Raw genomic sequence first — 27,961 nt, 5'->3', positions numbered from 1 at the left:
TGGAATGTGTTTTTCATTTTGATTAATGTTTGTTTTATGTTTCACTAACAAGCTCAATAGGACACATAAATCATGGTTTTGTAACAAAATGTGGAATAAGTCAAAACCATTATTTATTATGGATACTTACTTTTTCTATCATGGTATTGGAGCAGCAGGCTCTGATAGCCTTCTGTGTTCTGATTACAATGAAACTCAAATGTAATTTATCTCCCCTAATTGTCTATGACCCTGAAGACTGGGGTTCAATCCCCGTGTCCACCCTTCACATAATGTTCTTTTAATCTCCATTAAATAAAAACTCAGACTATTCCTCTGAGCCACATTAGCGTCCAATTACAGAGGAAGGAGAGTCACCATGTGATGCTGAGGACTGATGGGGGTTCCAAATCTGGGCAGCAGTACTCAGCACTCAATGAGTATGTTTACATGCGCACTAATAATTCGATATTATATATATATATATATAAATTGTATTTTACCTTTATTTAACTAGGCAAGTTAGTTAAGAACAAATTCTTATTTACAATGACGGCCTACACCGACCAACCCTGTGCGCCGCCCTATGGGACTCCCAATACAGCCTGGAATCGAACCAGGGGGTGTGTAGTGACTCCTCAAGCACTGAGATGCAGTGCCTTAGACCGCTGCGCCACTCGGGAGCCCATATATTAAACGGATTATGGCAGTAGCAGATTATGCAAACACCCGGTTCTGAGCAATCTTTCAAATTATTAAAACATGTAATCACCTCAAAAATCGGCATTCCAGCGGTGTATTTGATCTGCGCATGTGCTGGGCTAGCACCAGCCGAGCGAGCCTCCCTCTTCAGTACGGGTGAAGTGAATTCGGAACAACAATGTATACGAAGTAGAAGTAGTTTTCACATACAAACTTTGTCCGAACTAAGAATAAAATTGGCTTCCCAAAAATAACATGTTCGCTGTGGTAGAACGTTTATTTTGAGTGCCGATTTTCTGCATTTATCAGTGCCATCAATTAGCCTGATTTCAGATGTGTCCATGTAAACAGAATGTCTAATTTACCATGGCCGGTGCAACAGATAAACAGGACAGATATAGATTGAGTGTTTCAGAGAAAAACGAATGATTTCTCACAAACTCTGCCTTCAGAAAATGTGCATTGAAAAAAAAAAGAAACCGTCCATTCTGTTCTCATTACCAAAACATTTTTATTGACAAAAATATTAAGACAAGAAAAACCCTTGACAGAAGGCCTATAATTTCTCTCATCAATAAGCATTCCTATTCCAAAACACCATATCTACAATTTCGTCTGGAGACTGGAAAGCTGATTGGCAACTCTTTTACATTTACAGTACATGGGTGGTCAAGAAATTACATTGTTTATATGTTGTTTTTACAGCTACAGTACAGAAAAGCATAGAAGAAGAAAGATTCATTATCATAATTTGTCACATCAAAGTTAGTTTGTCTCAAAGTGAGCTATATATCCCATTCTGTCCATTCACCCCATTCTGCATTTGAATACCGCCAGCAGTGAACATCCCACCACGAGTGATATCTTGGTGAATTTGTCCAATAAGAAAAACGCTGCAAAACAAACTTTTTGCTACGGTGTGCTTTCCTGAACACAACCCTGGTAACTGACAGGATCTCCAGATACGGCCAGTTAGCTCACCGACTCAGATTGTGGCTCATCATGTCACTGTTTGGTAGACTGGCTTATTTGTGGACTCATGACCAGTAGCCAGTCAATGGTCTCTTCCAGGAAGTTCATGTTGTAGTGGGCGGCGATGTTCCGGAACACTTTGATCTGCTCTGAGAAACTCTGTGGACGGAGAAGAGGAGACCTTACAGATCCTAGCAACACAATGTTTCATAACCTTTGAATTTAACATATTGTGGTGGGTGGCACATTGTTTTAACACAGCTAGGGACACATGGGCTGGAGGAGCACAAACCTTGGTGGGGAAGGTGAGTTCAAAATCTCCTGCACAGGTGCAGTAAAGAGGCATGTTGGCCTCCTTCACTCCTTTACACTTGGCACAAGCCTGCAATGGAACGCAAGGCACGGTTTAGACCTCACAGAGAGACACGATCACAATTCCTGAAAACAGTAGTTACTGAGTAGTGAACCTGGGCTGTGTTCATTCGGCACCAAACGGAAGAAACAGGCAGGGACTACCTGGACTTTTCCTTTTCAAAACGTTTTCTGTCGCTTTCCTTAAATGAACAAGACGCAGGTCATATCTATCCCAAAGGATGCATCAGGTGTGAGGATGTGGATTGTTTCCTCACCAAGTCCTGCAGAGTGTAGCTCATCAGTTTCTTCTGAAGGGCCTCCACCAGGGCCATCTCAATGGACTCAGTCTCATACTGGGTCTGGCAGTTGGAGCAGAACCACTGTGGCAAAACAGAGCCGTCCTGTGAACACAGAACCGATGATTTACATAGTGTATACGAAGGAGCACACACACAGCTGTTTGAGACAATGGTAGGTGGATGCAAAATGAGCATAGCTTTAAGGAAACTATGGTTCAACCTGAGCATATACAGTGCATTCGGAAAGTATTCAGACCCCTTGACTTTTTCCACATTTTGTTATGTTACAGCCATATTCTAAAATTGATTAAATTGTTTTTTCCCCTCATCAATCTACAAACAATACCCCATAATGACAAAGTAAAAACAGATTTTTATAAATTTTAGCAAAGAAAGCCCCCAGAAACCTTATTTACATAAGTATTCAGACCGTTTGCTATGTGACTCGAAATTGAGCTCAGGTGCATCCTGTTTCCATTGAGCATCCTTGAGATGTTTCTACAACTTGATTGGAGTCCACCTGTGATAAATTCAATTGATTGGACATGATTTGGAAAGGCACACCTGTCTATATAAGGTACCACAGTTGACAGTGCATGTCAGAGCAAAAACCAAGCCATGAGGTCGAAGGAATTGTCCGTAGAGCTCAGAGATAGGATTGTGTCAAGGCACAGATCAGGGGAAGGGTACCAAAACATTTCTGCAGCATTGAAGGTCCCCAAGAACACAGTGGCCTCCATCATTCTTAAATGGAAGAAGTTTGGAACCACCAAGACTCTTCCTAGAGCTGGCCGCCTGGCCAAACTGAGCAATCGGGGGAGAAGGGCCTTGGTCAGGGAGGTGACCAAGATAGAGCTCCAGAGTTCCTCTGTGGAGATGGGAGAACCTTCCAGAAGGACAACCATCTCTGCAGCACTCCACCAATCAGACCTTTATGGTAGAGTGGCCAGACAGAAGCCAATCCTCAGTAAAAGGCACGACAGACCGCTTGGAGTTTGCCAAAAGGCACCTAAAGGCCTCTCCGAAACAAGATTCTCCGGTCTGATGAAAACAAGATTGAACTCTTTGGCCTGAATGCCAAGCGTCACGTCTGGAGGAAACCTGCCACCATCCCTACGGTGAAGCATGGTGGTGGCAGCATCATGCTTTGGGGATGTTTTTCCGCGGCAGGGATTGGGAGACTAGTCAGGATCGAGGGAAAGATGAACTGCGCGAAGTACAGAGAGATCCTTGATGAAAACCTGCTCCAGAGCGCTCAGGACCTCAGACTGGGACGAAGGTTCACCTTCCAACAGGACAACGACCCTAAGCACACAGCCAAGAAAATGCAGGAGTGGCTTCGGGACAAGTCTCTGAATGTCCTTGAAATGGCCCAGCCAGAGCCCGGACTTGAACCCGATCGAACATCTCTGTTTTTGCTTTGTCATTATGGGGTATTGTGTGTAGATTGATGAGGGGAAAAAACTATTTCATCCATTTTAGAATAAAGCTGTAAAGTAACAAAAGGTAGAAAAAGTCAAGGGGTCTGAATACTTTCTGAATGCACTGTTAGTAGAAATGTAGAGGTATCAGTGTCATTACAGTGGAAATAGATTGATATGAAGATGCCTTTTTGGACCATTTATACTGTGTTTTGGATAGGTTGAGTGTCCTGACTGTGGCACTTTCCTTTGGTGCTAAATTCCCAACCTGACCTCATTCCATCATGTATCATATACACTGTACTGTATATCACTTCTCACATTGCCACTATGATAGCTGATGAATGGTGAGCTTTCTGCCGCAATTTTCCTGGTTGAAGCGCGTTTCCCTCCTCCCCTTAGTATACAAAGCGCTTTGAGCATCTGTAAAAAGCTATTCATAATTCCAATGGATTTTATGAGCTGTGGGGGGGGCACTGACCTGTGCCACTGAGGGGTCCTTGCAAAGGTCGAGGTCGCGGCAGAAGTTGCAGTGGTGGCAGATGACCTCGGGCAGGATGTAAGAATTGCAGGGGTCGCGGAACTGGGCATCCTCTGAGAACTCACCCACGTCTATCAGACGCAGCAGGTCCCTCTTCAGCTTGTTCACCTGGTTCACTATGTTGGCATCCAGGGAGAGGACCTACAGGGGAAGGTTGTGTTCATTAGGCACCAAACAGAAGAAAACAGAACTGAAATGCTAATTTTCGTTTTCCGTTGCAAAATGTTTTGAAATGGTGTGCACTAATGAATACAACCCTGGCTTGTATTCACTAGGCACAAAACGGAAGCAAACTGGCTGAAACTGGGAGGGACTACCTGAACTTGCCCAATAAGAAACGCACATTTTTCATAACAAAACGTTTTCCGTTGCAAAATGTTTTGCTAAGATGTGCACCAATGAATATGACCCTAGTTCCCTGTCACTGACCTGGCAGACGTATTTGATGAACTCCAGGGCTGGGTTGCTAAGAGGCAGGTGGGAGCCGGGCAGGACGGGGAACATCTCAGAGGGCTGGGTCACGCTCCGGGTGCCTGTCACCTTCTTCTGGATCTTCTGGGTGATGGTGAAGAAGTTCTGGGTCAGCTCGCTGGACACATACTCCTGGGAGAAGGAGATCATACCTGTGGAGGAGAGACAGCTTATTTTCATCTGTAGTCTGGTAGACTGGATAGGGGGGAGACTATTGAAGGCCATAGCTGGCTAATAGTCAGGTAATGCTGGGTTTTCCAGTGTAGGCCAGCTAGGGTAGACTATTGAACAATGTAGCTGGCTAGTAGTCACAGGATGTAAGTGGTGGACAGCAATTTAAAAACGATTAGATTAGATTAGACACAAACCCAGATCACTTTAGAGACCTGTAGTGCTGACTCCTCCTTTGTTTACGTCCGCGTACGGTTGGGGTTCCTCTTTCGCTCTAGTTACTTACCAGGAAGTGCTGAGGAATCTCCTGCTGCCTGCTGGGAAGTCTGGCTTCCGCCCCGCCTCTTAATAGGCGTGGCTCCCGGGGCGTTGCGTCTTAGCTCCTCCCGCATGCTGTGGTAGACGGCAGCAATATAGGCTGAGAGGAAACATGATAAAGGACAGACGAGCACAGGAAGTCAGGGAGCTGTGCCCACGGACCCCCTCCAAATTCATTCTGGATCAAACACTGTACACATGATACGAAAATGACGACAACGCTTGTGATAATGCGCTGGCCTACCGGAGATGATCATGAGGAAGTATTTCTGACAGGAGGCGGTCTGTGGCAGATACTGCATGATGTTCCAGCTGCTCTCGATCAGCTCCTCCACCTCGTCCACATCTCCGGCTCCATCCTCCTCCTCCTCCTCCCCACCCTCAGCTTCCTCCTCATCCTCACTGCCCTCCTCCTCTACATCCTCCTTCCCCTTCTTCTGGGCTGTCCCGTTCTGAAAGCCAATGCAGGTCGTGAGTGTCATTTCCACCACAGCGATTTTCATTGGTTATGAGACGTAGGAAAAACAAATACACATACATCCGTTAAATATCAAATCGTATTGGTTGCATCCACATGTTTAGCAGATGTTAAAGCAGGGGCAGAAGTGGAAGGTACCTCTCCATACAGGACGCTGGAGGGCAGTTTGCCCTTCACTCCTCCATAGTTGGCCAGATCCATCCACATAAGGAACTCCCAGCAGCGGGAGAAGGAGATGGAGAGGGAATGGAAGATTTCCCGCGAGTGAATGCTAAGGAAGATTGAGGATTTTTTTTTAGTCGGACCAAGTTAAAATAAATAGCTCATAAAACAAAACCTTGCCTGCTAATTTATGGTCAGTGCTTGATACAACAGGGTGATGGTATGCTTGGCTGCATGAAACCCAACAAGGTGCAGACTAATTTCCACAAACCTTCACCCCAGAATATATTCAAGAATCCATAAACTAAACAGGGCTTGCCCTCACTCTGTTACCATGAATCACTGATTTACGAGCACTATTTGTTTATTAGGTCAATAATATTGTTCTTTGGCTTTGATAGACAGCATATTGATGTTATAAAATGACAAAGTACAGTATAGAGGCATAGTAGTACATGGGTAGGGTAGGTTAGCTAACCAACCAACCTGTTGGCGATGTATTCCACGTAGCCAATGGCGTCGTCAATTCTCCTCTTCTTAGTGCAAAGGAGGATGCGGTTAAAGTTCCCATACACCACTGTGGAGCCCAGCCGCTTGAACTCTGCCACCAGTCTGAGAGCAGAGAGTGACATTCATTAAGGCATCCTTCATTCTTTCAAGTAACGACCGTTTTCAATACATGACGACAGACCGTTTAGAATGAGAATAAATGAATACAATTATTTATCCATGTAGAGGAGGAATTTTCTAAGTTGGGGTAGGAAGATGATTTGAAAATAAATAGTTGTGTCCAATCACATAAAAAAAACTGTTCATTCTGATCATTTCTGACATTTTTTCCAGATAAAGCTGCATTTGAAACGGCTACAGTTGACTCCAATGGAAACGACAAAGGGCCAAGTAGGGTTGTGTGTGTTGAGCAATGTCACTTACTGAAGGAACACCTTCTTCATCATGTTGTGTAGGGTGCGGTGCAGTGCCGGGTCGTACAGCAGCGAGCTGGGCGAGCGCAGCCAGCGGTAGAAATGCATCACCTGGTTGTCGGCGTAGACGTTGTGGTACTGCGTGATCTCCCGCACCCAGCCAACCACCATGCTCTTCAGGATCCTGCTCACGGACACACATCCAATCAAATCAAACTTTATATAAAGTAAATGTCAAAATAGTATATTATTTTAACCTACGCTGGGCTACAGTGCAGGGAAACGTTTAAAAAACAGCCGAACTGTATCTGTTACACTCCAAAACCACACCGACTAGTTAGTTTCGAGCCTAAATAGGTTGCTTGAGGGCTCTGGAGTGTTTGGAGGTGTCCGTGGCAGTGGTTGCATGTTATTACAAAGCAGTCACCTGAAGGTGTTGGAGCAGAGGGCGGTCTCGTCGTAGCTGGCCACGGCGCCGGCTCCCTGGTTCCCCGACATCATTTCCTCCAGCGAGGCCTGCTGGATGACGTCAAAGCTGACGCCCAGGCTGGCTCCTCCCTCCATATCGTTGACGTGCTGTGACTGCAGGATGGTGTTCACGGCCAAACTCTGCAGGTCCAGCTCCACACACACTGAAACACACAGTAGAATGACATGGAAAAGTCGATTGAAACCTAGATTGAAAGCATATTTCCTTTTGTTCCAATTAAGTTGGTTTTAAAATGTACCGCATCAGCGGTTGCTATGTACAGCTACTTAACGTGTCAGTGTTGTCATTATGTGTGTTTATTAGCGCTGGGATGATAAACCCAAATATTACAGGCACCATCATTTCCTACCTCTTTCTACAATTTTGCATTTGTCGGTTATTTTTTTAGTGATTATACTAAACAGCGTTCCTGCAGATGTTTTTATTCTAAAACCATTATTTGGTCATCAGTAATGTGAATTATATTGATTCCTGCTATGACAATATCTGAAAGTATCTGCCTGTCCCCGTTTCGCTGCCGGCTGCTGTTTGAGTGAGCCACTCCCTCTCCCACTTCGTTGACGTTCTGCAACCTTTCAAAATGCAATTGCGGGACAAAGCAACTACCGTTGTTTTTATTAAAGATAGGAGAGCGTCAGCTTTCTGTGGGTGTATCATTTATTTCTCAACTCTCAATATCGAGCAAATGGCACCACTTTACAACGGCAGTTGGCTATGTAGTATGGTTTTGATGTGCACACGGAGCGAGCCATTTGCAGTGAATACATCACGTAGCCTAGGCCTAGAGCTGGAAAGGTTTAGTAGGACATTCATTACATGGCTATCTAGCAACAAAATCATAATTAGAGCAATCTAGCTAAGTGCTTTGAATTCCCACTTCCTCCGGTGGTGAATTATGTAGCCTACTCCAGCACGCACCATTTTTGGGGGACAAATTCATGTATAAAAAGAGCCAAAAGAAAATCGGATAATTCTGGATCATATTTTTAAAATGTTGCACATCAAAATATCAAATCACACGTCCCCTGGATATGATAGATGAAATAGCCAACTTATTTCTTGAATCATACCATCTCAGTTGTCTTACTTGGCACAAGACAAAAATTGTCGCTAATGGGAAGCAACTGTGCATTCATTATTTATTTTTTTGTTATCGAGCAAAATGTTTAAATGTATCGTGATTTGACTCTGTCCATATCTCTCAGCATTAGTGTGTGTGCATGTGTAAGGCTGGCTACCTGTTGAGTAGCAGCCCTGAGCGTTGATCTCCATGGAGCCCCTGTCGTCAGCCTCCATCACCAGCCTGCTGTCGTCGGCCTCCTTGCCCCCCAGATCAGGCCTGGCAGTGGGGGACAGCCACAGCAGGTGGTTGTGCTTCCGCAGGTGCCTTGCCAGGAACAGGTCAGAACCAAAGATGGACACATCCTGGGGCAGGTTCCCCACCGGCAAGTGGTAGTACCTGAGGAGGGATGGAGGAGAGGGAACAGTAAGTGACCGTACCACAAAACGGGCATAAAAGTCATAATGATACATACATGAAACCCCAGACTAATATGTAAAATGTGAAGATTTTTATATATACAAAATAGAACGTTAAAAAAACACTAGTGCTCTTATTCCAGTTGTGTTGTTTAGAAGGTTCTAGGTGTACAGAGCCAGCAGACAGACCTAGTCTAGTGCTGTGTTACCTACCTGGCCATGTCAAAAGCCTGCGACAGGCAGCTGTCAAGGTTGAGGTAGTGGCGGACCATGCGGCGTGCCCCGTGGCGCTGCCAGTCCAGCACGTTGTAGCTGATCTCGTCCACCACATGCACCGGTACCACCGGGAACTCCTCCAGCACCGGCATGCCCGCCGCCAGCCGCCGCAGCTCCCAGTTGGACTGTACTGCGATCAGGGTGGGCCCTCGCCGCTCCCCCTGAATACAGAGAGAGAAGGACAACGGTCAATAGTGTTACCAGGGCTGTGTTCATCATGCACCAAACGGAAGAAAATAGACTGAAACAGGAAGGGACTACCTGCACTTGTCCAATAAGAAATGCTCATTTGCGTTTTCTGTTGCAAAACACGACACTGCTCTATCCTATACTATTCATCTGTGATAAGCATATAACCTTATACCTTAAATAGCAAGTTTGAAAACCTTAGAAAGAGAAGGCCTAAACAAAGTAACACAGAGAACAAGCTAGAGAGAGCGATATAGTGGCAGAACCATACAGGTGAGGGGTGCAGTGGTTGGAGGCACCTTGTAGTTGAGCAGTATGCGCTGCAGGGCGCGGTGGATGGCCTTGACGTCGTTCTCGGCTCGCACCTCAAAGGTGTGTTTCTCAGGGGGCAGGAGCTCTTCGCTGGTCTTCTCCAGCAGGGCTGTACGCTCTGCCCCATACAGGGTGCTCAGGTTGGGCATCTGGTTACTGCGGACCTAGGGGAGGAAGGGGAGGGGGACTTGATGTCTTTTTTCTTCAACGTTTTCCTTGGAAATGACTAAAATCACTCTCACGTCACATATTCGTGTAATGAAGCATTACAAGGGCAAAGTCAACTATTTTAAGGGGAAATCTGATGTGTAGGGTGTTTGGGCACAAAGTAGATGAGGTGTGGTTTTACCGTGTCCAGGACAAAGATGCTGGCCTTGCGCTGTGAGGGGATGAACAGGCCGAACAGGGCTTTGTGGCCCTGGCTGTGATGGTAAAGGTAGATGTGTCGGACGCTCCCTGGGGAAGACAACACAATCATACTGATTCAACGCTCCCATCATCACGTTCCATATAAGGTGGTATTCATTAGGCACCAAACGGAAGAAATGCCATGTTGAGGTTGATCTACATCATAGTAAATGTAAAGTCAGTCACACAATAACTTCAAAAAGACAGGTAAAGAAAGAATACAAATAGATATCAAATATATGGACGACACATTGAGAAACAGTAGAGAAACAGTGAAGTGAATCTGCAGTGCCAGTGGGGGCTAGTCCTACCAGGCTCCAGGTAACTGAACTGAGCCAGGGACCTCATCTCCAGGTGCTCCAGGTCATAGGTCTCAGCCTCCCGGCCGCCCAGGTCCCGGACCACCTGCTTGTTGACCATGCACATACAGCCCAGCTGTACCAGGGCCCGGAACAGCAGAGGGACCTGGGAGAGAGAGAGAGAGGGTTGTTCATTAGGCACCAAACGAAAGAACAGATTAAAAACAGGCAGGGGCTACCTGGACTTGTCCAATAAGAAAGGCTTTTTTTGCTTTCTGTTGCAAACTTCTTTTAAACATTTTCCGTTTAAAAAAACAAACACTACACACACTCACTGGCATACACATGGAGACTAACACTCAAAACACAGGCATTGCTTATATTTCCCTAACTATGAAATGCTAACCAAGACACAGAACACTAGATTCGGGAATAAAGTACAATCCTTTAACCCCACTAACTGCTTCTTGTACACATCAAGGAGGAATAAGACAGACCTTGTCCTATCCTAACCCGTAGGTACCTGTGTCTCGTAGACCCCCTCTATGTCTGGGGCAGAGAGGTCAGCATTGATCTCGTTGATGTGCTCCTGGTACATATCCTCAGGGACAGAGTACTGGTACAGATAGTACACCACGTTGGAGCGCGGCAGAAGACGGTTCACCTGCACAAAACAAACACCAGAGTTCTCAGTCATCTAATAACGATAAATTGAACTTTTATAGTGCTTTTCATTACAAAATAACCTCAATGCGCTTTAAAGCAACAAAAAAAGCCTGGCAATTTAAAACCGACAACATATCATTCATTAGTAGACGGACGGTCATGAGAGGGTCAGAAGGCTTGAGCAGTCAGTGGAGGGAGGTGCTCATAGATCTATTAATCAATCAATCTATCATGAGACTAAATGTACCTTCTTGTATGTGGCTCCCTCCTCCTGCTTGGGGACCTTCTGGTTGACGTAGAACACCCGTGGGATGTTGAGCTTCATGCAGTACAGGTCACTGCCGATCACAGCCCACAGTTTATACAGCCCAGGGTGACTGGTCTCTGCAATCTGGGGGAGAGAGGAGAGGACAGGACATCCAGTCACACACACCCAAAGACTTCTGGGTTTAGGTATTTTGCTTATTAAAGGTGCATTCACAAGATATATACAGTATGTCTTTATTTTGTTCTGTACAGTTCCTATAAACTATTCTGAAACAAAACAAGGCAATGGTATTTGGAGTTTTAGTCAGTATGGACACAGTTTAAGCCTAGTCTTGTACAAAGAAGCACTTTAAAACAGATTCTCCATTGAGCAGCAGCATGCTTTTTAGTTCAGGACTGGGTTTGCCGGAAACCGGCCTAACTAAATGTTATTTGACCCCCTAGGCCTAACCTAACCCACCTGTACGATCTGCCAGGGCATGTCCAGGATACTGCGCGCCGTGCGGCGGAGGAAGCTACCCAGGCCTGTGGCGGGACCCGCGTCCCGGATCACCCCTCCACCCATGGGCTGGACCTCGCCGTCCAGCAGGCGCCGTCGCTTCCGGCGCTCCTTCCTCTGCCGCAGCTGCAGCTCCCACTTCTTCTTGTGGTAGCGCAGCCACACCAGGCGCGCTTCCTGTGTTTCCCCCATGGGTGGTGGTGGGCCGAGGATCTCTCTCCAGGACTGGGTGAGCTCCATCTCCTGGGACTCCACGGCCTGGCTGTCCTCTCCTTGTGACACCCGCTTGCGCTTGGTGCTGATCAGTATGGCCGGCTGCAGGGGTCTGGCAGGCATCCCAAAGTCCTCAATGTCAGCCGCCTGCCCTGCCTCCAGGGCCTGATGGGCCACCTGAGAGAGGAGGCAAGAGAGGGGAGTGGCGTGAGTGTGTGTCATTTGTGTGTGTCACCGCTACCGTTGGCTAGGCGGGTGTACCTGTCGCTTGCCCTCGCTGGTGAACAGCTCGCTGATCTTCTTCTGCTTGTAGATGTCATTCTTCTCCAGCAGCTTTTTGTGGAGCCAGTCTGGGTGGCGCACTCTGGGCACGGGGTTCTTCACCTACAGCCCGGATCACAATGGGACCAGAATGGGTGAGTAGCGAGCACTGAGCAGGGTACAACCTGAAAGAATCTAGTGCCACAGGAGTAGGGTGAAGTTGCACCTAGACACTGATCTTGGATCATTTCCCCCACTAATGGGCAAGGTTAGGATTTGGGGAGGGCAAGCTGATCCTAGATCTGTACCTAGGGGCAACTTCACCTCAGAGCCATGGTTCAGAGCTGCTGTGGGTTACCTGTTGCAGGGCAGCTGGAATGGTAATGATTTTCTGGATGGCACTACCCAATCTCTCAATGTAGTAGCTCCAGTCAAGAATCTGAAGAGAGCCCATGGCTAAACTCGTTAGTGACTGCGATTTAGCTAAAACATTAAGGAAATAATTGATTCAAACATCAATCTTATAAAATCACTCAGGCAGTACATCAACAGTCTTTGTATTGCTGTACTGAAGCTTGCCAATATGGAAGCGCTATGAAAATGTCTGAGGTGAAATAGCCCAGAGACTTACGGAGCGGATGTCCAGGTCGTGGAGGCTGGGCATCTTCAGCCACTTGCGCAGGAAGTGCTTCTTAACACTGGGCTCAGCTTGGAAGATGGCCAAGGGGATGGCCCTGTCAGATTGAGAGAGAGAGAGAAATGAACACTTCTCCATTGTTGTCATTAGCAATAAGCGACACCACGCTAAAATGAGCTGAAGACAAAATCGGAAATGATGAGCCATGACCGTCAGCCTGTGGTAGGGTTGTGTGGGTCTGTCTGCCTCACCTCTCTGTGACCGGCGTGCCCTCTGGCTTGCGGGAGATAATGTAGCGGCAGCTCAGCCCGGCGTCCTTCACCATCTGGTCTCCCAGGAACTCGGCCAGCCGCTTGGCCGTGCTGATGGTGTTGGACTTCTGCTCGCCGTAGTCCTCCAGCTTCCGCGACATGGAGCGGTTCTCCGAGATGAGCTCAAACAGCTCCGCGTCCGGCATGTTGGCAGCCTGGGCAAAATACAAATCCCATCAGGACACAACATAGTAGAACATTCAGATATAAATATATTATGTCGAACAAACATGCCCTCTGACATGTAGCCTCGCCTACAATCAGGAATCACGTCAGTTCTCTATTATTGACATTACGATCCGAAACTTTCCTCATCGTTTGCCTACTGAACGTGGTCCGGTTGATGTAGCTTTCAACATTCAAGCAGAGATGGGGAATATTATTACAATGGCCCAGGTTGGCTCACTTTTAATATATGGATGAATTAATAATAATAACAACCGATTTAAAAATGTAAAGTTATTACACACGCAGGGAAACAAACACGTTACCTTGCTGTAGAGCACGTCGAGCCAGTAGTCGGCCACCTTGGCCACCGAGTCATAGACCTCCTCCAGGGTGGTGCCTTTGAGGAAGGCCTCAAACACGGACGACTGGAAGATCTTAATGAGCTGCAGCTCGCCTCTCCTCTTCACCTCAAAGCCCTTCAGCTCGGCCAGAGAGCCGTCCTCGTTGAACACAGCGTACCTGGACACAGCACAATGTTGTCATCATGTTTTTATCAATGTTATTTATCATCAGGAGAACGTTATTATCAATGTTATTATCAGGAGAACGTTGTAATCATGTTAATATCAGGAGAATGTTGTAATCATGTGATTATCAATGTCTTTGGCTGGATTCTTTCTCTCTGCATTGTTGGGAAGGGTCCGTAAGTAAGCATTTCAATGTTAGTCTACACCTGTTGTTTACAAAGCATGTGACAAATAAAATTTGATTGGATAATGTTATTGTTACCTAACAAAAATCTCAACGATGCCAACCGGCCTATATGGTAAATACAGAATTGAATCTTTTCACACACGGTCCACCAAGAAAGGAGAACCAGCATTCTCCATATTTTCTCATTGCCAGTATATACAGAATCGCTTGTATGTACCTTTTCTTCAGCTTCTTTCCCTCCTCTTTGGAGGCGGGCAGGATCATGGCTAGGTAGGGCCCGTCCACCTCGAAGAAGATGCTGTTTTCCGCCCGCGTCTCGTAGGTCAGCGAGGCGGGGTCCACCAGCTCCTGGTACTGGTCGTTGGTGAAGCCTTCCTTCACCATGATGTTGAGCATGGCGCCCGGGTAGGAGATGGTCACCTTAGGCTTCTTCTCGTTGCTCGTCTTCACCACAAAGTTCTCGGGGAAGGTGTTGGGCAGGACGCACCAGATACCGTCCGTGTCCAGCTCCAGAGGCCTCCTGTAGTGCCACAGACAAACATGGTAACATAAGTGGTCAAAAACCACAGAAAATAGACTGAACAAAAATATAAACGTAACATGCAACAATTTCAAAGATTTTACTGAGTTACAGTTTATATAAGGAAATCAGTCAATCGAAATACATTAATTAGGCCCTAATCTATGGATTTGACATGACTGGGAATACAGCTATGCATCTGCTGGTCACAGATGCCTGACAAAAAAAAGGTAGGGGCGTGGATCAGTAAACCAGTCAGTATCTGGTGTGACCACCATTTGCTTCATGCAGCGTGACATCTCCTTCGCATAGAGTTGATCAGGCTGTTGATTGTGGCCTGTGGAACGTTATCCCAATCCTCTTCAAAGGCTGTGCGAAGTTGCTGGATATTGGCGGGAACTGGAACACGCTGTCATACATGTCGATCCAGAGCATCCCAAACATGCTCAATGGGTAACATGTCTGGTGAGTATGCAGGCCATGGAAGAACTAGGACATTTGTGCACAGATCCTTGCGACATGGGGCCATGCATTATCATGCTGAAACAATGGCACGACAATGGGCCTCAGGATCTTGTCTCGGTATCTGTGCATTCAAATTGCCATCGATAAAATGCAATTGTGTTCGTTGTCTGTAACTTACGCCTGCCCATACCATCACCATGGGGCACTCTGTTCACAACGTTGACATCAGCACACCGCTCGCCCACGTGGTCTGCGGTTGTGAGGCCGGTTGAACGTACTGCCAAATTCTCTAAAACAATTAGAGGCGGCTTATGGTAGAGAAATTAACATTAATTCTCTGGCAACAGCTCTGGTGGACATTCCTGCAGTCAGCATGCCAATTGCACACTCCCTCAAAACTTGAGACATCTGTGGCATTGTGTTGTGTGACAAAACTGCATTTTTAGAGTGGCCTTCTATTGTCCCCCAGCAGAAGGTGCACCTGTGTATTGATCATGCTGTTTAATTGGCTTATTGATATGCCACACCTGTCAGGTGGATGGATTGTCTTGGCAAAGGAGAAATGCTCACTAACAGTGATGTAAACAAATTTGTGCACAACATTTGAGAGAAATAAGCTTTTTGTGCATATGGACAATTTCTGGGATCTTTTATTTCAGCTCATGAAACATGGGACCAATACTTTATTGGTTGCATTTATATTTTTGTTCAGTGCATATTCGCTACATCTGCAAAGTTACTGCCATGGTGAAACAGAGTGCTGTTCATGCATGATCCTTATGCTACCCAGCACTACACACAGGTATCTCTAAAAAGACAATCTCCATGACATGGGTGCTAAAAGAGAAAGCAGTAAGAGGCCTTCTGTAAGAGGATGGACATTATTAAGTTACCCAATCTGTTCAACGAGCTCTCTGGCCTGGGTGATGATGTTGGCTCCGGTGTAGCACACAATGCCGGCCATCTCCATGGAGTACCAGCGCGCCCTAGTGGACAGACATGGCAGCCACACAAACACAACAGCACTGTCAACAGGTTGCAAAACGTTTTCTACCTCCTGAATAGAGGCCAGATTTTTTGGGGGTTGATAAAACAAATATTATTTTCTGGGAGAGGGGAAAGCTGCAGCTGCACCTACCCTTTCCTCATGACGTAGCCATAGAAGGAGTTGAGGATGCATTTGTGGGCTAGCTGGAGAGAATCGTAGAGGATCTCCATGTTCTTACAGCGCTTCACCAGGGCAGCGTCACCACTTTCCTGGGCTGCAGACAGCTTCTTCTTCCACACCTACAGTACCACAGAGAGGAGAGAGGGAAACACTTAACACACTATGGACAGGCATAGCTGCTGGAATGATGCTGAAAAAATTGAATGCATCAACAACAACAAAAATCAGAGCCAGCACAGCACGGTTCGGAATGGCACTAGTATAAAAAGGGTAAGTCTTCCTCCCAACGTCAAATGTAAACTTTGCGTTGACATCCTTGGGGCTAGTTTCTAGTGGGAGAAGAGTAAATAAGTTGGTAGCTCTTTGGCAAGTACCTTGTGGAGTCCCTTGAACTCGTAGCGGCGGTCTCTGAAGGCTCGCACGGTGTCCACGTAGAAGGAGTTCTCCCTCTGGCAGATGGTGGTGACCCGCTCCTCCAGCTTGGTCTGACGGACCTTCTTATAGGCCCTCCTGCAGTAGTCTGGGACAGAACAGAAAGCACGCTAACGTCATGAAAAGTCACTGAAACGCACAACCCTAAAGTAACAGTAACTCACTGACAACTTCTGTGCCAATCTAAAAACATTTCTCCCTCTCTCACCGCCCAGGCGTTTCTTTTCGTGGCGGGCCTGCTCCTCCTGGTTGAGCTCATGGAAGGCTCGTGGCCTGCCGTTGGGGAAGAGCGGAGGAAACTTCTCTGATTCCAGCTGCTGCTGGATGCGGTGGAACTCACTGCGGCTGGCCGGCACTGCAGACAGGGAGGAGCAAGCAGGTGAGTGAAGGGAAGAAAGAGGCATTTACGATTAGGGCGATATATTGAATTAATTCAAATGAAATGTTTTAGTGCAATATTCCAAATGCCTGTGTCACAAGAATCAATTTTCTATTTATTTTTTTATGAGCGTTTATGTCCACTTGGTTCTCATATTGTCTTTTGGTCTCGTCTCCTTCTGTGCACCTTCCCATTCTCTCTCTCACACACACACACACACACACACCATGCCACTCACAACAACAAAGATGAGAGATCACTTCTTCCTCGCTGACAAGCAGTTTCAAATTGCTATTTGCATTTGAGGTTTGATCCAACAGAAATCGGTCATATGGACACTGAAGACAGGCCACTTGATTTCAACATCTGAACAAAGTGGACAGGCTAGCACGCTTTTCAAACAGTTGGAGACGGACAGAAGAGTGTGTTCATAACAATTCAACTGTTCTACCTTGTTAGCTAGCAAATGGATCCAAGTAGGCTAAACTATAAAGATTAGCTGGCTACTCACTAGCACATGGGCTTGTGCTTGAGAGATCGTTTATGAGACCTGTGTTTATTTTCTATAATACCTTCTACAAGAAGTTATTCATTATTAGTGAATGTGCATTATGCATGGTTCTGGTTATATTTTCATAGACATATTGCAAAAAAAGCAGGTTAAACTATTTTGATAAAATTATTATTGGGTTATGGTTGTGGAAGGCTTATATTTAGCCTAGGTATAATTTCACAAGCCCTGAATTAATTTGATTATTGCTGAATGTTTGAAATGCAGTGTATTTTACCTTGACATTGTACAAAAAGCTAATTTAAATAAAATAAAAATAGACTGATGGGCGATTCACAGTATACTGTAGGTTTAAACAAACACACATACATACAGTTGTGGTCAAAAGTTGAGAATGACACAAGTATTGGTCTCCACAAAGTTTGCTGCCTCCGTGTTGATTATGGCAATTTGCATATACTCCAGAATGTCATGAAGAGTGATCAGATGAATTGCAATTAATTGCAAAGTCCCTCTTTGCCATGAAAATGAACTTAATCCCAAAAAGACATTTCCACTGCATTTCAGCCCTGCCACAAAAGGACCAGCTGCCATCATGTTAGTGATTGTCTTGTTAACACAGGTGAGAGTGTTGACGAGGACAAGGCTGGAGATCACTTTGTCATGCTGATTTGAGTCAGAATAACAGACTGGAAGCTTTAAAAGGAGGGTGGTGCTTGAAATCATTGTTCTTCCTCTGTCAACCATGGTTACCTGCAAGGAAACACGTGCCGTCATCATTGCTTTGCACAAAAAGGGCTTCACAGGCAAGGATATTGCTGCTAGTAAGATTGCACCTAAATCAACAATTTATCGGATCATCAAGAACTTCAAGGAGAGAGGTTCAATTGTTGTGAAGGCGGCGTCAGGGCGCCCAAAAAAGTCCAGCAAGCGCCAGGACCGTCTCCTAAAGTTGATTCAGCTGCGGGATCGGGGTACCACCAGTGCAGAGCTTGCTCAGGAATGGCAGCAGGCAGGTGTGAGTGCATCTGCACGCACAGTGAGGCGAAGACTTTTGGAGAATGGCCTGGTGTCAAGAAGGGCAGCAAAGAAGCCACTTCTCTCCAGGAAAAACATCAGGGACAGACTGATATTCTGCAAAAAGGTACAGGGATTGGACTGCTGAGGACTGGGGTAAAGTCATTTTCTCTGATGAATCCCCTTTCCGATTGTTTGGGGCATCCAGAAAACACCTTGTCCGGAGAAGACAAGGTGAGCGCTACCATCAGTCCTGTGTCATGCCAACAGTAAAGCATCCTGAGACCATTCATGTGTGGGGTTGCTTCTCAGCCAAGGGAGTGGGCTCACTCACAATTTTGCCTAAGAACACAGCCATGAATAAAGAATGGTACCAACACATCCTCCGAGACCAACTTCTCCCAACCATCCAAGAACAGTTTGGTGACGACCAATGTCTTTTCCAGCATGATGGAGCACCTTACCATGAGGCAAAAGTGATAACTAAGTGGCTCGGGGAACAAAACAACATTTTGGGTCCATGGCCAGAAAAAACTCCCCAGACCTTAATCCCATTGAGAACTTGTGGTCGATCCTCAAGAGGCGGGGTGACAAACAAAAACCCACAAATTCTGACAAACTCCAAGCATTGATTATGCAAGAATGGGCTGCCATCAGTCAGGATGTGGCCCAGAAGTTAATTGACAGCATGCCAGGGCAGATTGCAGAGGTCTTGAAAAAGAAGGGTCAACACTGCAAATATTGACTCTTTGCATAAACTGAATGTCATTGTCAATGAAAGCCTTTGACACTTATGGAATACTTGTAATTATACTTCAGTGTACCATAGTAACTACTGACAAAGATCTAAGAACACTGAAGCAGCAAACTTTGTGGAGACCAATACTTGTGTCATTCTCAAAACTTTTGACCACGACTGTACATACAGAATATTTTTTTGGGCCATATCGCCCAGCTCTAATTAGCTCAAAAACAAAAAACTGTTATAAGTGAGAAGTATGCATTGGTCTGAAGCCAAAAAAATGAAGACATTTACATGAGCACCACAAAGCCTACTCCACCCATGCTCTACCAAGTTTTTCCAGCACACAGCTTTGACCTACTACAGTAGCTATGTTGGTCTATTGTACTTCAAACAATGAGTATGCAGGTTGCTTAGGATTCAAACCTTCTCAAACAGATGTCTAACAAATAAGTAATTTGTGTAAAAACCTTCCATAACCAAATCAGATGACTGGTGTTAGCTAGTTACAGAGGCAAGCTGCTGGACTTTGGACACGCAAGCAAACATTAGGTAGGTAAGGCTAGCTAGCCATCTCATTTCTCAACATGGTGTTAGAACGTCTGAGCTTCGGCTGAGAAACATGTTAGCATTGTCAGAAATGCTTAAAAAAGGAAGCACATAGTTGGTTCTTAAATGGACAGAAATGGGCACGTGAGAGCGATAAATCATCAAAATGTAAGAAAAACTGTTGCACCTACAAACTTAGTCAATCCGACATGTTTTAAGTCCAATGGTCACTTTATGGACGCTATAGTTTCGTTTTAATCCGATGTCTGGAATGAGCTAGGTAGGTGCAAAAAATATTCCGAAAACTCAATTGCTAATGACCTTGTTAAAATTCCGGTATGACGAAAGGCAAGGATTGTGTTGTGTACCTCAAATCATGTTGATTTGCGAATTTCCATCGACATTGGTGTTATATTGGCTTAGATACAATGGTAGGGAGATTTGAATTTAACATCGAGTTCAACCAATGCCATACCATTGTGACTAGTTACATCTCTGAAAGACTGCCTCTAAAGCAAAGCTGGGGCCTAGGGTGACATTGGTACAGCAGCAGACCACAGAAGTCAGTCTAAAGAGCTGACCTCCGCAACACACACACACTACAGGAAGAGCTTACTGATCTCCCCCCTCCACTGCCAGCTCATCTTCCTCTGACAGTTGGCCCCCGGCTTGTTGAAATCGCAGGCAGCACACGTGGCCTCGTCAACCATTGCAGAGGGCTGAGGAAGAGACAAGGAACAGAACAGTGTTCCTTTCTGGAGTTTTGCCTGACTTTTTGTTAGAAGCCTGACCAAGCCCTTCAAAATGTTGCATGCAATGTAAGTATAGGGGAGAATTCAACATTGTACAGGGTTATCGATTTCTGACACACACAGCTGTGTAGTTTACCTGCAGGCGGTTGGTGAGGATGATGTTGGGGTACATGGCCGCCACGTCCAGATGATAGATGAGTGGACACTCGATCCTGTTGGGGACCTCCTTCAAAGAGATCAGCTTCTTCTTGATCTCATCACACACCTGCAGACAGGGCAGATCAGATGATTTATGGAAAGTACAGCATTTCTTGTGGAGAAAAGAGGGAATGTATTTTCCTTTTACCCGCACACTTTGTGGGTAAATTCTAACTTTCCCCTTTCTTAGGGGCAAACTTTAACAATAAGAAAGTGGATGGTGTTTTGTGGCCCGAGATTGTACATCAAAAGAAGTTGGTAACGCTATAGGTGTCACAGTTTCTAAATGTAAGGAGACATAGGTTGATGGCATGATAATGGGCAGACCACAATGGCAACAAGTCTGACTTTTTGTGTATATAATGCTCTGCAATTTTGGTAAATGTATTGGTTGCCTGGTGTGGCTTCTTTATATACTGCATTTTAAATTGTTAAATCAAATCAAACCTCATTGAAGTTGGTGACTTGCTCCAGGGGAATCTTCTCCTCCTCCTCGATGGCATGACGCAGCGTTTGCTCCACCCGCTGAAGCAGGAAGTCAAATGCAGCTGGATTCTGTCCAACACACCAGAAAGAAAACAGTGTCAACAAAAACACGTAAACTAAATCCCTACACAGACAAATAATGGACTGGGCCGAGCAGTGCCGAGCAGTGCCATACCATTTTGAAGCGGCAGGGGATGTCGCTGCGGAACACGCCGGACTCCAGGGCCTCCACGTGACCCCCCACGTAGGTCTCAGAGTCCATGACGTGGCCATCGTCCGTCAGCTTGTTGAACACCTGCTCCTGCTTGTTGGGGAAGACGATGTTGGCATGGTAGGCCTGCACCATGAGCAGCGCCTCACACAGGGTCCCCGAACCCTTACGCAGCACCTGCACACACAACCACACACACACCAGTGAGCAATAGTCCAATTCCTTTCCCACACTGTCCATGTTTCAACTGACAAACTGATAGAGACAAACCTCATCCGGCTCCATAGGGATGATGGTGCAAAGAGCAAAGATGAAGGGGTGGACGTACTTCATGTAAAGATAATACGTGGCCACGGCATCCGACACAGAGTAAGTGGCCAGAGTCTGGGGGCACAGCCATGAGAAAACCAGTCAGACAACCAAACTGCATCACATCTACACCCACAACCACAACTTGGACTCTTTCTCAATTAATTCATCTTTCCTTGCAACCTCTCTACATGCCTCCTTCTCAAAAGACACGGGCGAATGAGGCCTGAGAGGGGGAGGTAGCTTAGACCTTCTCCTCCAATACGATTGAGAAGGAGGCGAGGAGATCGGATACCAGGACTCCGAGAAAGACATTGAGATAGGACCTATAGAACCACTGCTAAGAGCGGTGCTTGTGTTTGTGACTCCCAGAATGCACCAGCTGACCTGCGGCTCCTCGGTGGCCATGCGGCACATCTCCTCGGGGTCCAGCTCTACTGGGTCATAGCCCAGCTTGGCCTTGGCCGCCGCCTTCAGGTTGTGACTGCCCACCGGCAGGTAGCTGTCACGCTTCACCCACCTGGCACACACATACACACAGCGGTGGGTTAGTCAGTTTGTGTTAGTGTGTGCGTATCATTATTTGTGCAGGCACAACACCACACAGATAGCGAGGTACTGTGTTATGAGATGCATGGTGGCCCTTACCTAAAGGCATCCATGTGGATGGCCTGGCTAGCCCTGTACTCGCCCTGGTTGTCCTTCTGGAAGCCAATCTCTCTGTACATGTTCAGGCCGTGGTGGGCAGCCCTGGTCTCCACAAAGGGCCTTTTGGAGGGGAGAAGTGGAAGATAAAGAGGGAAATAGAGAGAGAGAAAGGGACAAGGATGAGGGGAGAGTGATTGGGGGGGGGGCAGTTGAGCACAGTAAACCTAATTTAGTTCAGTTGATCAAAGAGTTGATCGGTTGATCTGTCCTCCAGACCGACTCACCAATCGAAAAAGTCTCCGTTGTAGGTGACAAAGATTTGGGGCTTGGTTTCTTGGACGTGCTCGAACCATCGCTGAATGAGACCCGCCTACAAGCACGGAACACAGCATGTCATCAAGTAGGTATGTCTTTATATTGTATGTATTTATGTATGTACGCCCTTAGGCATTTACTTGTCCTTCATTATTGATGCTCCACTCCTTACCTCGTCAGGCTCATTGAACACAGTGAAGGGTCCCTCGTACTCTGGCTTTGGGGTGAACTCAAAGTCCTCAATGTCCTCAGAGACAATCTCTCGGTTTGTGATCAGGTAGCCCTGGCAGGAATTATGAACAGTTAAGACGGCAGTTAAAGAAGCAAAAAGAGCAGACAGGAAATCCAAAGCTACAGATTAGGACTGAAAATGGGACATCCTCATAGTAGACCCAGATCGGGATGTGCTTGTGCTGTACAGCCAACTCCTATGGTCGTTGTTAATGACAACGATGATAAGAATCGGCAAGACAGTACAAAAAGCTCTGAGACCAGGCTGGTCCAACATACCTGTCCGTCGATCATGTAGGAAATCATCATAATCTGGTCCGTTTCTGCATCAGGGAATTTCAGAGGAAGCTTGGTGGTCTCTATGTCAAAAGCCAGCACAACGGGGTCCTGAGAAACAGAATCACAACTAGAAACACTGCTAGGACTGCTAGTCAAGATTGTGAGTTCAGTCAATTCAATTATAAAAATGGAGATGGAGAAAGACCATGGTATCTTGACAAGAAACCTGGATGGCTCAATTAAAATCCCAAACGACTGGAAATCAGTTTAAAACATCAGATTGATGGACATCAGGCAAACATTAAAAATTATTTTAAAAAAAGAACATTTTCTTACTGGTCGTTCCACCAGGTCGCTTCTCAGTATGATCTCCGGTGGGTAAGCACTGCCCCTGCATCGAACGTTGTACCAGTGAGCCTAGGGAAGAAACAAAGGACGTGAACGCTAAGTCTTCATTGGGGATTACTGGGGAGATCAATCCCATCATTCCACTGAGCATCCACTGCCTAGCCTGGTCCCAGATCGGTTTGTGCTGTCTGGCCAACTCCAATGGTCATTGTGGCAAGATAACACAAAACGATCTGGGACCAGGCTATCCATTGGCCAAGCAGGAATGTCAAAGGCCCTTACCACGTGGATCTTAAGGTCGATGGACAGGCGCACGTGATAAGGCACGTCGTACTCTCTCATGTCCACTACGTTGTCCATCTGGTCTGAGATTTTCTTGGACATGCCATCTTCATCCGCTGCCGAGACACTGCCTCCTGCCAACGCACTGATGAGCAGAGAGCTTGTCAAAAACATTTATGAAGACCCAGAATAGCAGAACTTCAAGATGAGACTGTACTACTGCACTCCACATCACAGTAACACTTTATTTCACAGCCTACTAGGTATTTACCGAGAAACTACAATAGGGCTGTAAAATAAAACGTTTACCAAAATCACGTCAGTCTGCTCCTCCTAAGTTGTAAGACTGGTAGAGATACTGTACCTTGATAACATTGAGGTGTAGGTATCGTTGGACTTCTCCCTCTCCCGATTCTTGCGCACCGCCGGCGAGATCTCCCGTTTGACCTTCATGAGGTCATCCACAGTGTTGAATGAAAGCTTGATGTAGTTCCTCTTCAGTCCCACCAGGTGATTGGGCTATGGAGAAAGGGCATGTTTATCCGACAGTAATACTGGATGCCATCTCCCAGAGGTCGATGCCTGAGCCGGCGTGGACGTTGTTGACGTCATCACGTTTTATTAAATAAAACCCTGTGTGTTTATGCTAGAGACGTCCTGCTGCAGCATAATCCACTGAATCTGCTGGTATAAGCCATTCGCCTATGTGGTGTCAGCGCATGCGTTTGTCAGAGATGACAGAATGCCGAAAAGTCCAAACAGTTTGCGCTAGAAACTATTTGGACCCTCACGAATGCAAAAATGTTTGCTCTACGATGCCCACAAACTTCACGGGACTCGTCTCAAGTTGCGGACGCCGACGTCCCAACTCCAAACAGGTCTTCTCACAAATGGTCTGAACGGTTTGAGCTACTATCGAAATAATACATCGAAAGCTGAGACTCATGAACACGAAAGTGTTATCTGTTTTGCTCTACGATGCCTACATGCTTCACAAGACTCGTCTGAAGGTAACCCGGTAATGAGCGATAAAAAATGACTGAAAATTAATAGGTTTTTTAACACATGTAACTTTTTTGGTTCTATTTGAGATGCTCAACGCACTGCAAGACCCCTCCTTATTGGATATCAAAAAGATATAAACCCACATGGATGCTTGAAAAACAAACGAGGAGAGATACATCACATACTGCATAACTAAACACTAACTAGGTTTCCCTTTTTATCTGTGGATTAATCGTCGGAGTAGAGAAAGACACGACTCCTGGTCAAAATTATACACAGAATCTGCTAAAAAGAGGACCATATGCATGTCAGGTAAAATACTAAACAATAACAACCCAATGTTCATCCAGAACAAACTAGGTAGCAACAGCTAGCTAGCTAAATGTCAATGAATGTTTCATGTGTTTAAACCTGCCCCAAAAGAGGGTTAATACAATTACACATTGATACAGACCAGGGCCGTATTCATAAAGCTTGTCAGTAGGAGTGCTAAACTTCACTTGGATCAGTTTACCCTTGTAGGTCATAATGAATAAGATTAAATTGAACATGCAGAACCTAGATCAGCCCTCGCTTTATGAATACCGGCCCAGACGTCATCTTGGAATGATCAGATGAGCTCAATGACCGTATACGTCCATTATTCCTTGACTTGTCTATTTCTAAATAGGCTATGGTTAAGTTTCTCACCAGATCCAGGTCCTCCTTAGGGAGCATCTCCAGCTTTGCCACCTTCCCTTGGAACTTCTTGGACAAGAATGAGATTACTTCTCTCTCACAGTTCTGGATGGGGCACACGTGGTCGACGTTGTCATTCATATGAGAAGTAATAATGCCTGTTCATTTAAAAACGAGTACCTGGTCATCCCTGACTTACCTTTTTAGTGGCTATGTAGAAATAGGGCTTAAAGGGGAGGGCCACCTACAACAAAAGGAAAGTGAAAAAGGATGAGATTGCAGCAGCTGAACATAGCCATTGTGATCAGTCTTTCACTAGTGTTTATATGAGGTGCTCAGATCCTCACCTTGAACCTGCTGCCATCTTCCTGGATGAAATAATAGTCCACAGCGCTGACCATCCGTTTGTCATCGTCCAGAATTTCTGTCTGAGATGGGAACAGGAGGATTAGATATTGACAATAGTCACATTAAGATGAGATGATCAAGCCTTGCTAAAACATGTATTCAATTCAGGCACAAGAACAAGACATGTATTATAAATACGATGTCATCAGGACCGTGACCTTATTTGTCTATGTAGGCCTAAGAAAGAGTCTTCCACAATGCAATCTCCAATTAAACTATAATAAAAATAGCCCATCAAATATATGAAGCTAAATGACAGCAGGTCCTGCTTAAAGTCATCCTGATCAACTGCTTTCCAGAGCCCACTCTGATCTGCCTGATTGACCTACAGGGTGCATGTTGATGAGCCAGCCAGTCTTCTCTCCTGGGTCCTTCATCCTCTCGAACCCGAAGCGGGTGTCCATCTCGTCGGTGAACTGGCTGCGCTCCAGCCGGATAGCAGCCGACATGGATGACCGGTCATCCCTACAGAGGAGAATACATAACATCAGACATATCAGTACATGCCGTCCACAACATTGAAAAAAGCAGTGTGACTGCATTGTGTATTTGTAATTAACTAACTAGTGAACTATGCATTTAGCCAGCAGCACAGCTGGGGTCAATTCGAATTGAAGGCAGTCAATTCAGGAAGTGATTTTAATTAAAAAATAATAACTTCTACTCCTAAGTTTATTGAGAAGTTATTCAAAGTAGATGCAGTTTTTTCAAATTTTGAATTGTTATTTAAGTTTACTTCCTGAATTGACTGCCTTCAATTCGCATTGACCCCAACCTAGCATCTAAAAACGGGATTTAATAGTTTCTTGTTCACTGCTCGGCAATTCTCCAATCGGAATCGTCTACAGCTTCATGCATGTAGCTAGCTTCAGAGCGGGACATGCTCCTATCAGGTACCAATTATTTATGGTACAGGCATTGGACCATGACTTAGCTATCTCGCACGCTATCGCTATGTAATGACCTCAGATCTTGTCTCTTTAAGTAAGTAATTAATCAGAGGTCTAATATTGGGCAAACCCCAGCCCTGCTAAGCAGAGATATTTTGTTGACATGTGAATTGAAACTTGCATGCAGCCATTTCAGGCAGTGACTTACTGTTGATTGTCCTGGTTACCCCCTTGTCCTCTCTCTGACTTGTACCGTCCACTGTTTTGTAAAACCATCTTGGACAGGATTCTGTAGGTAACGTGGCCGTAAAAAAATTCACTAACATTCAGTGAAAAGTAGTTAGTGAGAGATATGCAAATCCACCTCGCAAGTGAAAGGTACAGCAAGTTGGCTAGCTAGATAACTGTTAGCTAACGTTAGTTGCCACGCAAAGCTGCTGTGTTGAAAACACAAAATATAAAACTGCTTGCTAACATTTGCAAATGGTTGGCATATGGCAAACTATTTCTCTCTGTACACCCAATTGAAAATCTAAACAAACAAAGTCGTTCAAATTCTCATTAGCTAGCCTAGCAGGCTTTGACAGATGTCTGTGTTGTTCTTTGCGAGTCAGAATTTGGCGCGTTCTCTCCTCTTGCCGCGAGAATGTCTGGGAGTGGTCAAGTCAACGCCTCTGCGGATGCCCCGCCTTTGGGGTGGTACTTCGCTAGCCCTTCCCTCTCCTCGCCCCTTTGAAATGTAGCAACTCGGGTGCGTTCAGTTCGCTTGAACGTTTGCTACGTTACTGAACGACACGTTTCCCTAAAACGTTCTTGTACGTTATTGGACAGACTTTGAGGTACGTTAACGCCATTCGGTGGATGTGCTGGTGTTTGGCTTGAGCAATCACTGCGGTATTTAAAGAGCAAAGGTGCATTTTGAAACCACAACCGAACCCTCCTTGTTTTTCAACTTGTCGTTCAGTACAGCACTCCTTGTTCAATTACGTGTTTATGTACTGAACGCAACCCCGCTGCAGCAAATCATTTTCACACAGGTAGTGAAATAAACTCAGGAGCACAGATATTTTGTAAATTATCTTAGTATACTCTATTTTTGTCACAAAAATCCATGCACTTCATCCAGGCAATACTAGATTTAGACAACTTCAGACAACT

General features: G+C 45.7%; 1 protein-coding gene across 1 annotated transcript; it reads right to left on the bottom strand.

Moving 5' to 3' along the window:
- Positions 1 to 1,178: 1,178 nt before the first annotated feature.
- Positions 1,179 to 27,442, bottom strand: LOC121550411 (DNA polymerase epsilon catalytic subunit A-like). Its single transcript, XM_041862661.2, has 47 exons — positions 27,012 to 27,442; positions 26,243 to 26,378; positions 25,853 to 25,933; positions 25,705 to 25,749; positions 25,518 to 25,610; positions 24,187 to 24,341; positions 23,823 to 23,967; positions 23,529 to 23,609; positions 23,193 to 23,300; positions 22,855 to 22,965; positions 22,652 to 22,737; positions 22,368 to 22,487; positions 22,107 to 22,239; positions 21,681 to 21,794; positions 21,375 to 21,587; positions 21,161 to 21,268; positions 20,652 to 20,780; positions 20,380 to 20,482; positions 16,774 to 16,920; positions 16,508 to 16,653; positions 16,104 to 16,252; positions 15,859 to 15,951; positions 14,198 to 14,500; positions 13,590 to 13,785; positions 13,039 to 13,253; positions 12,782 to 12,884; positions 12,509 to 12,589; positions 12,151 to 12,273; positions 11,638 to 12,066; positions 11,158 to 11,301; positions 10,768 to 10,908; positions 10,257 to 10,410; positions 9,887 to 9,993; positions 9,525 to 9,701; positions 8,974 to 9,197; positions 8,520 to 8,740; positions 7,219 to 7,423; positions 6,802 to 6,975; positions 6,355 to 6,480; positions 5,845 to 5,977; positions 5,473 to 5,680; positions 5,197 to 5,328; positions 4,698 to 4,891; positions 4,209 to 4,409; positions 2,283 to 2,408; positions 1,946 to 2,035; positions 1,179 to 1,812 (listed from the first exon to the last, which is right to left on the bottom strand). Exons 1-47 carry the CDS (start codon positions 27,077 to 27,079, stop codon positions 1,687 to 1,689), a joined length of 6,897 nt encoding a protein of 2,298 aa, XP_041718595.2. The 5' UTR covers positions 27,080 to 27,442; the 3' UTR covers positions 1,179 to 1,686.
- Positions 27,443 to 27,961: the final 519 nt, after the last annotated feature.

This window comes from Coregonus clupeaformis, chromosome 18, assembly GCF_020615455.1.
Source record: "Coregonus clupeaformis isolate EN_2021a chromosome 18, ASM2061545v1, whole genome shotgun sequence".
Taxonomy (NCBI): Eukaryota; Metazoa; Chordata; class Actinopteri; order Salmoniformes; family Salmonidae; genus Coregonus; species Coregonus clupeaformis.
Note: the sequence above shows the minus strand (reverse complement) of the source record. Positions and strands in the feature narration are given on the sequence as shown.

Excerpts from the sequence above, each read along its gene's own strand:
- LOC121550411 (XM_041862661.2), bottom strand. The coding sequence starts at position 27,079 with ATGGTTTTACAAAACAGTGGACGGTACAAGTCAGAGAGAGGACAAGGG. Across the intron at positions 15,952-16,103 it reads GGCTACGTCATGAGGAAAGG|GGCGCGCTGGTACTCCATGG; the intron begins GTAGGTGCAGCT and ends TCTGTCCACTAG. Across the intron at positions 7,424-8,519 it reads TCAGGGCTGCTACTCAACAG|TGTGTGTGGAGCTGGACCTG; the intron begins GTAGCCAGCCTT and ends TGTGTGTTTCAG.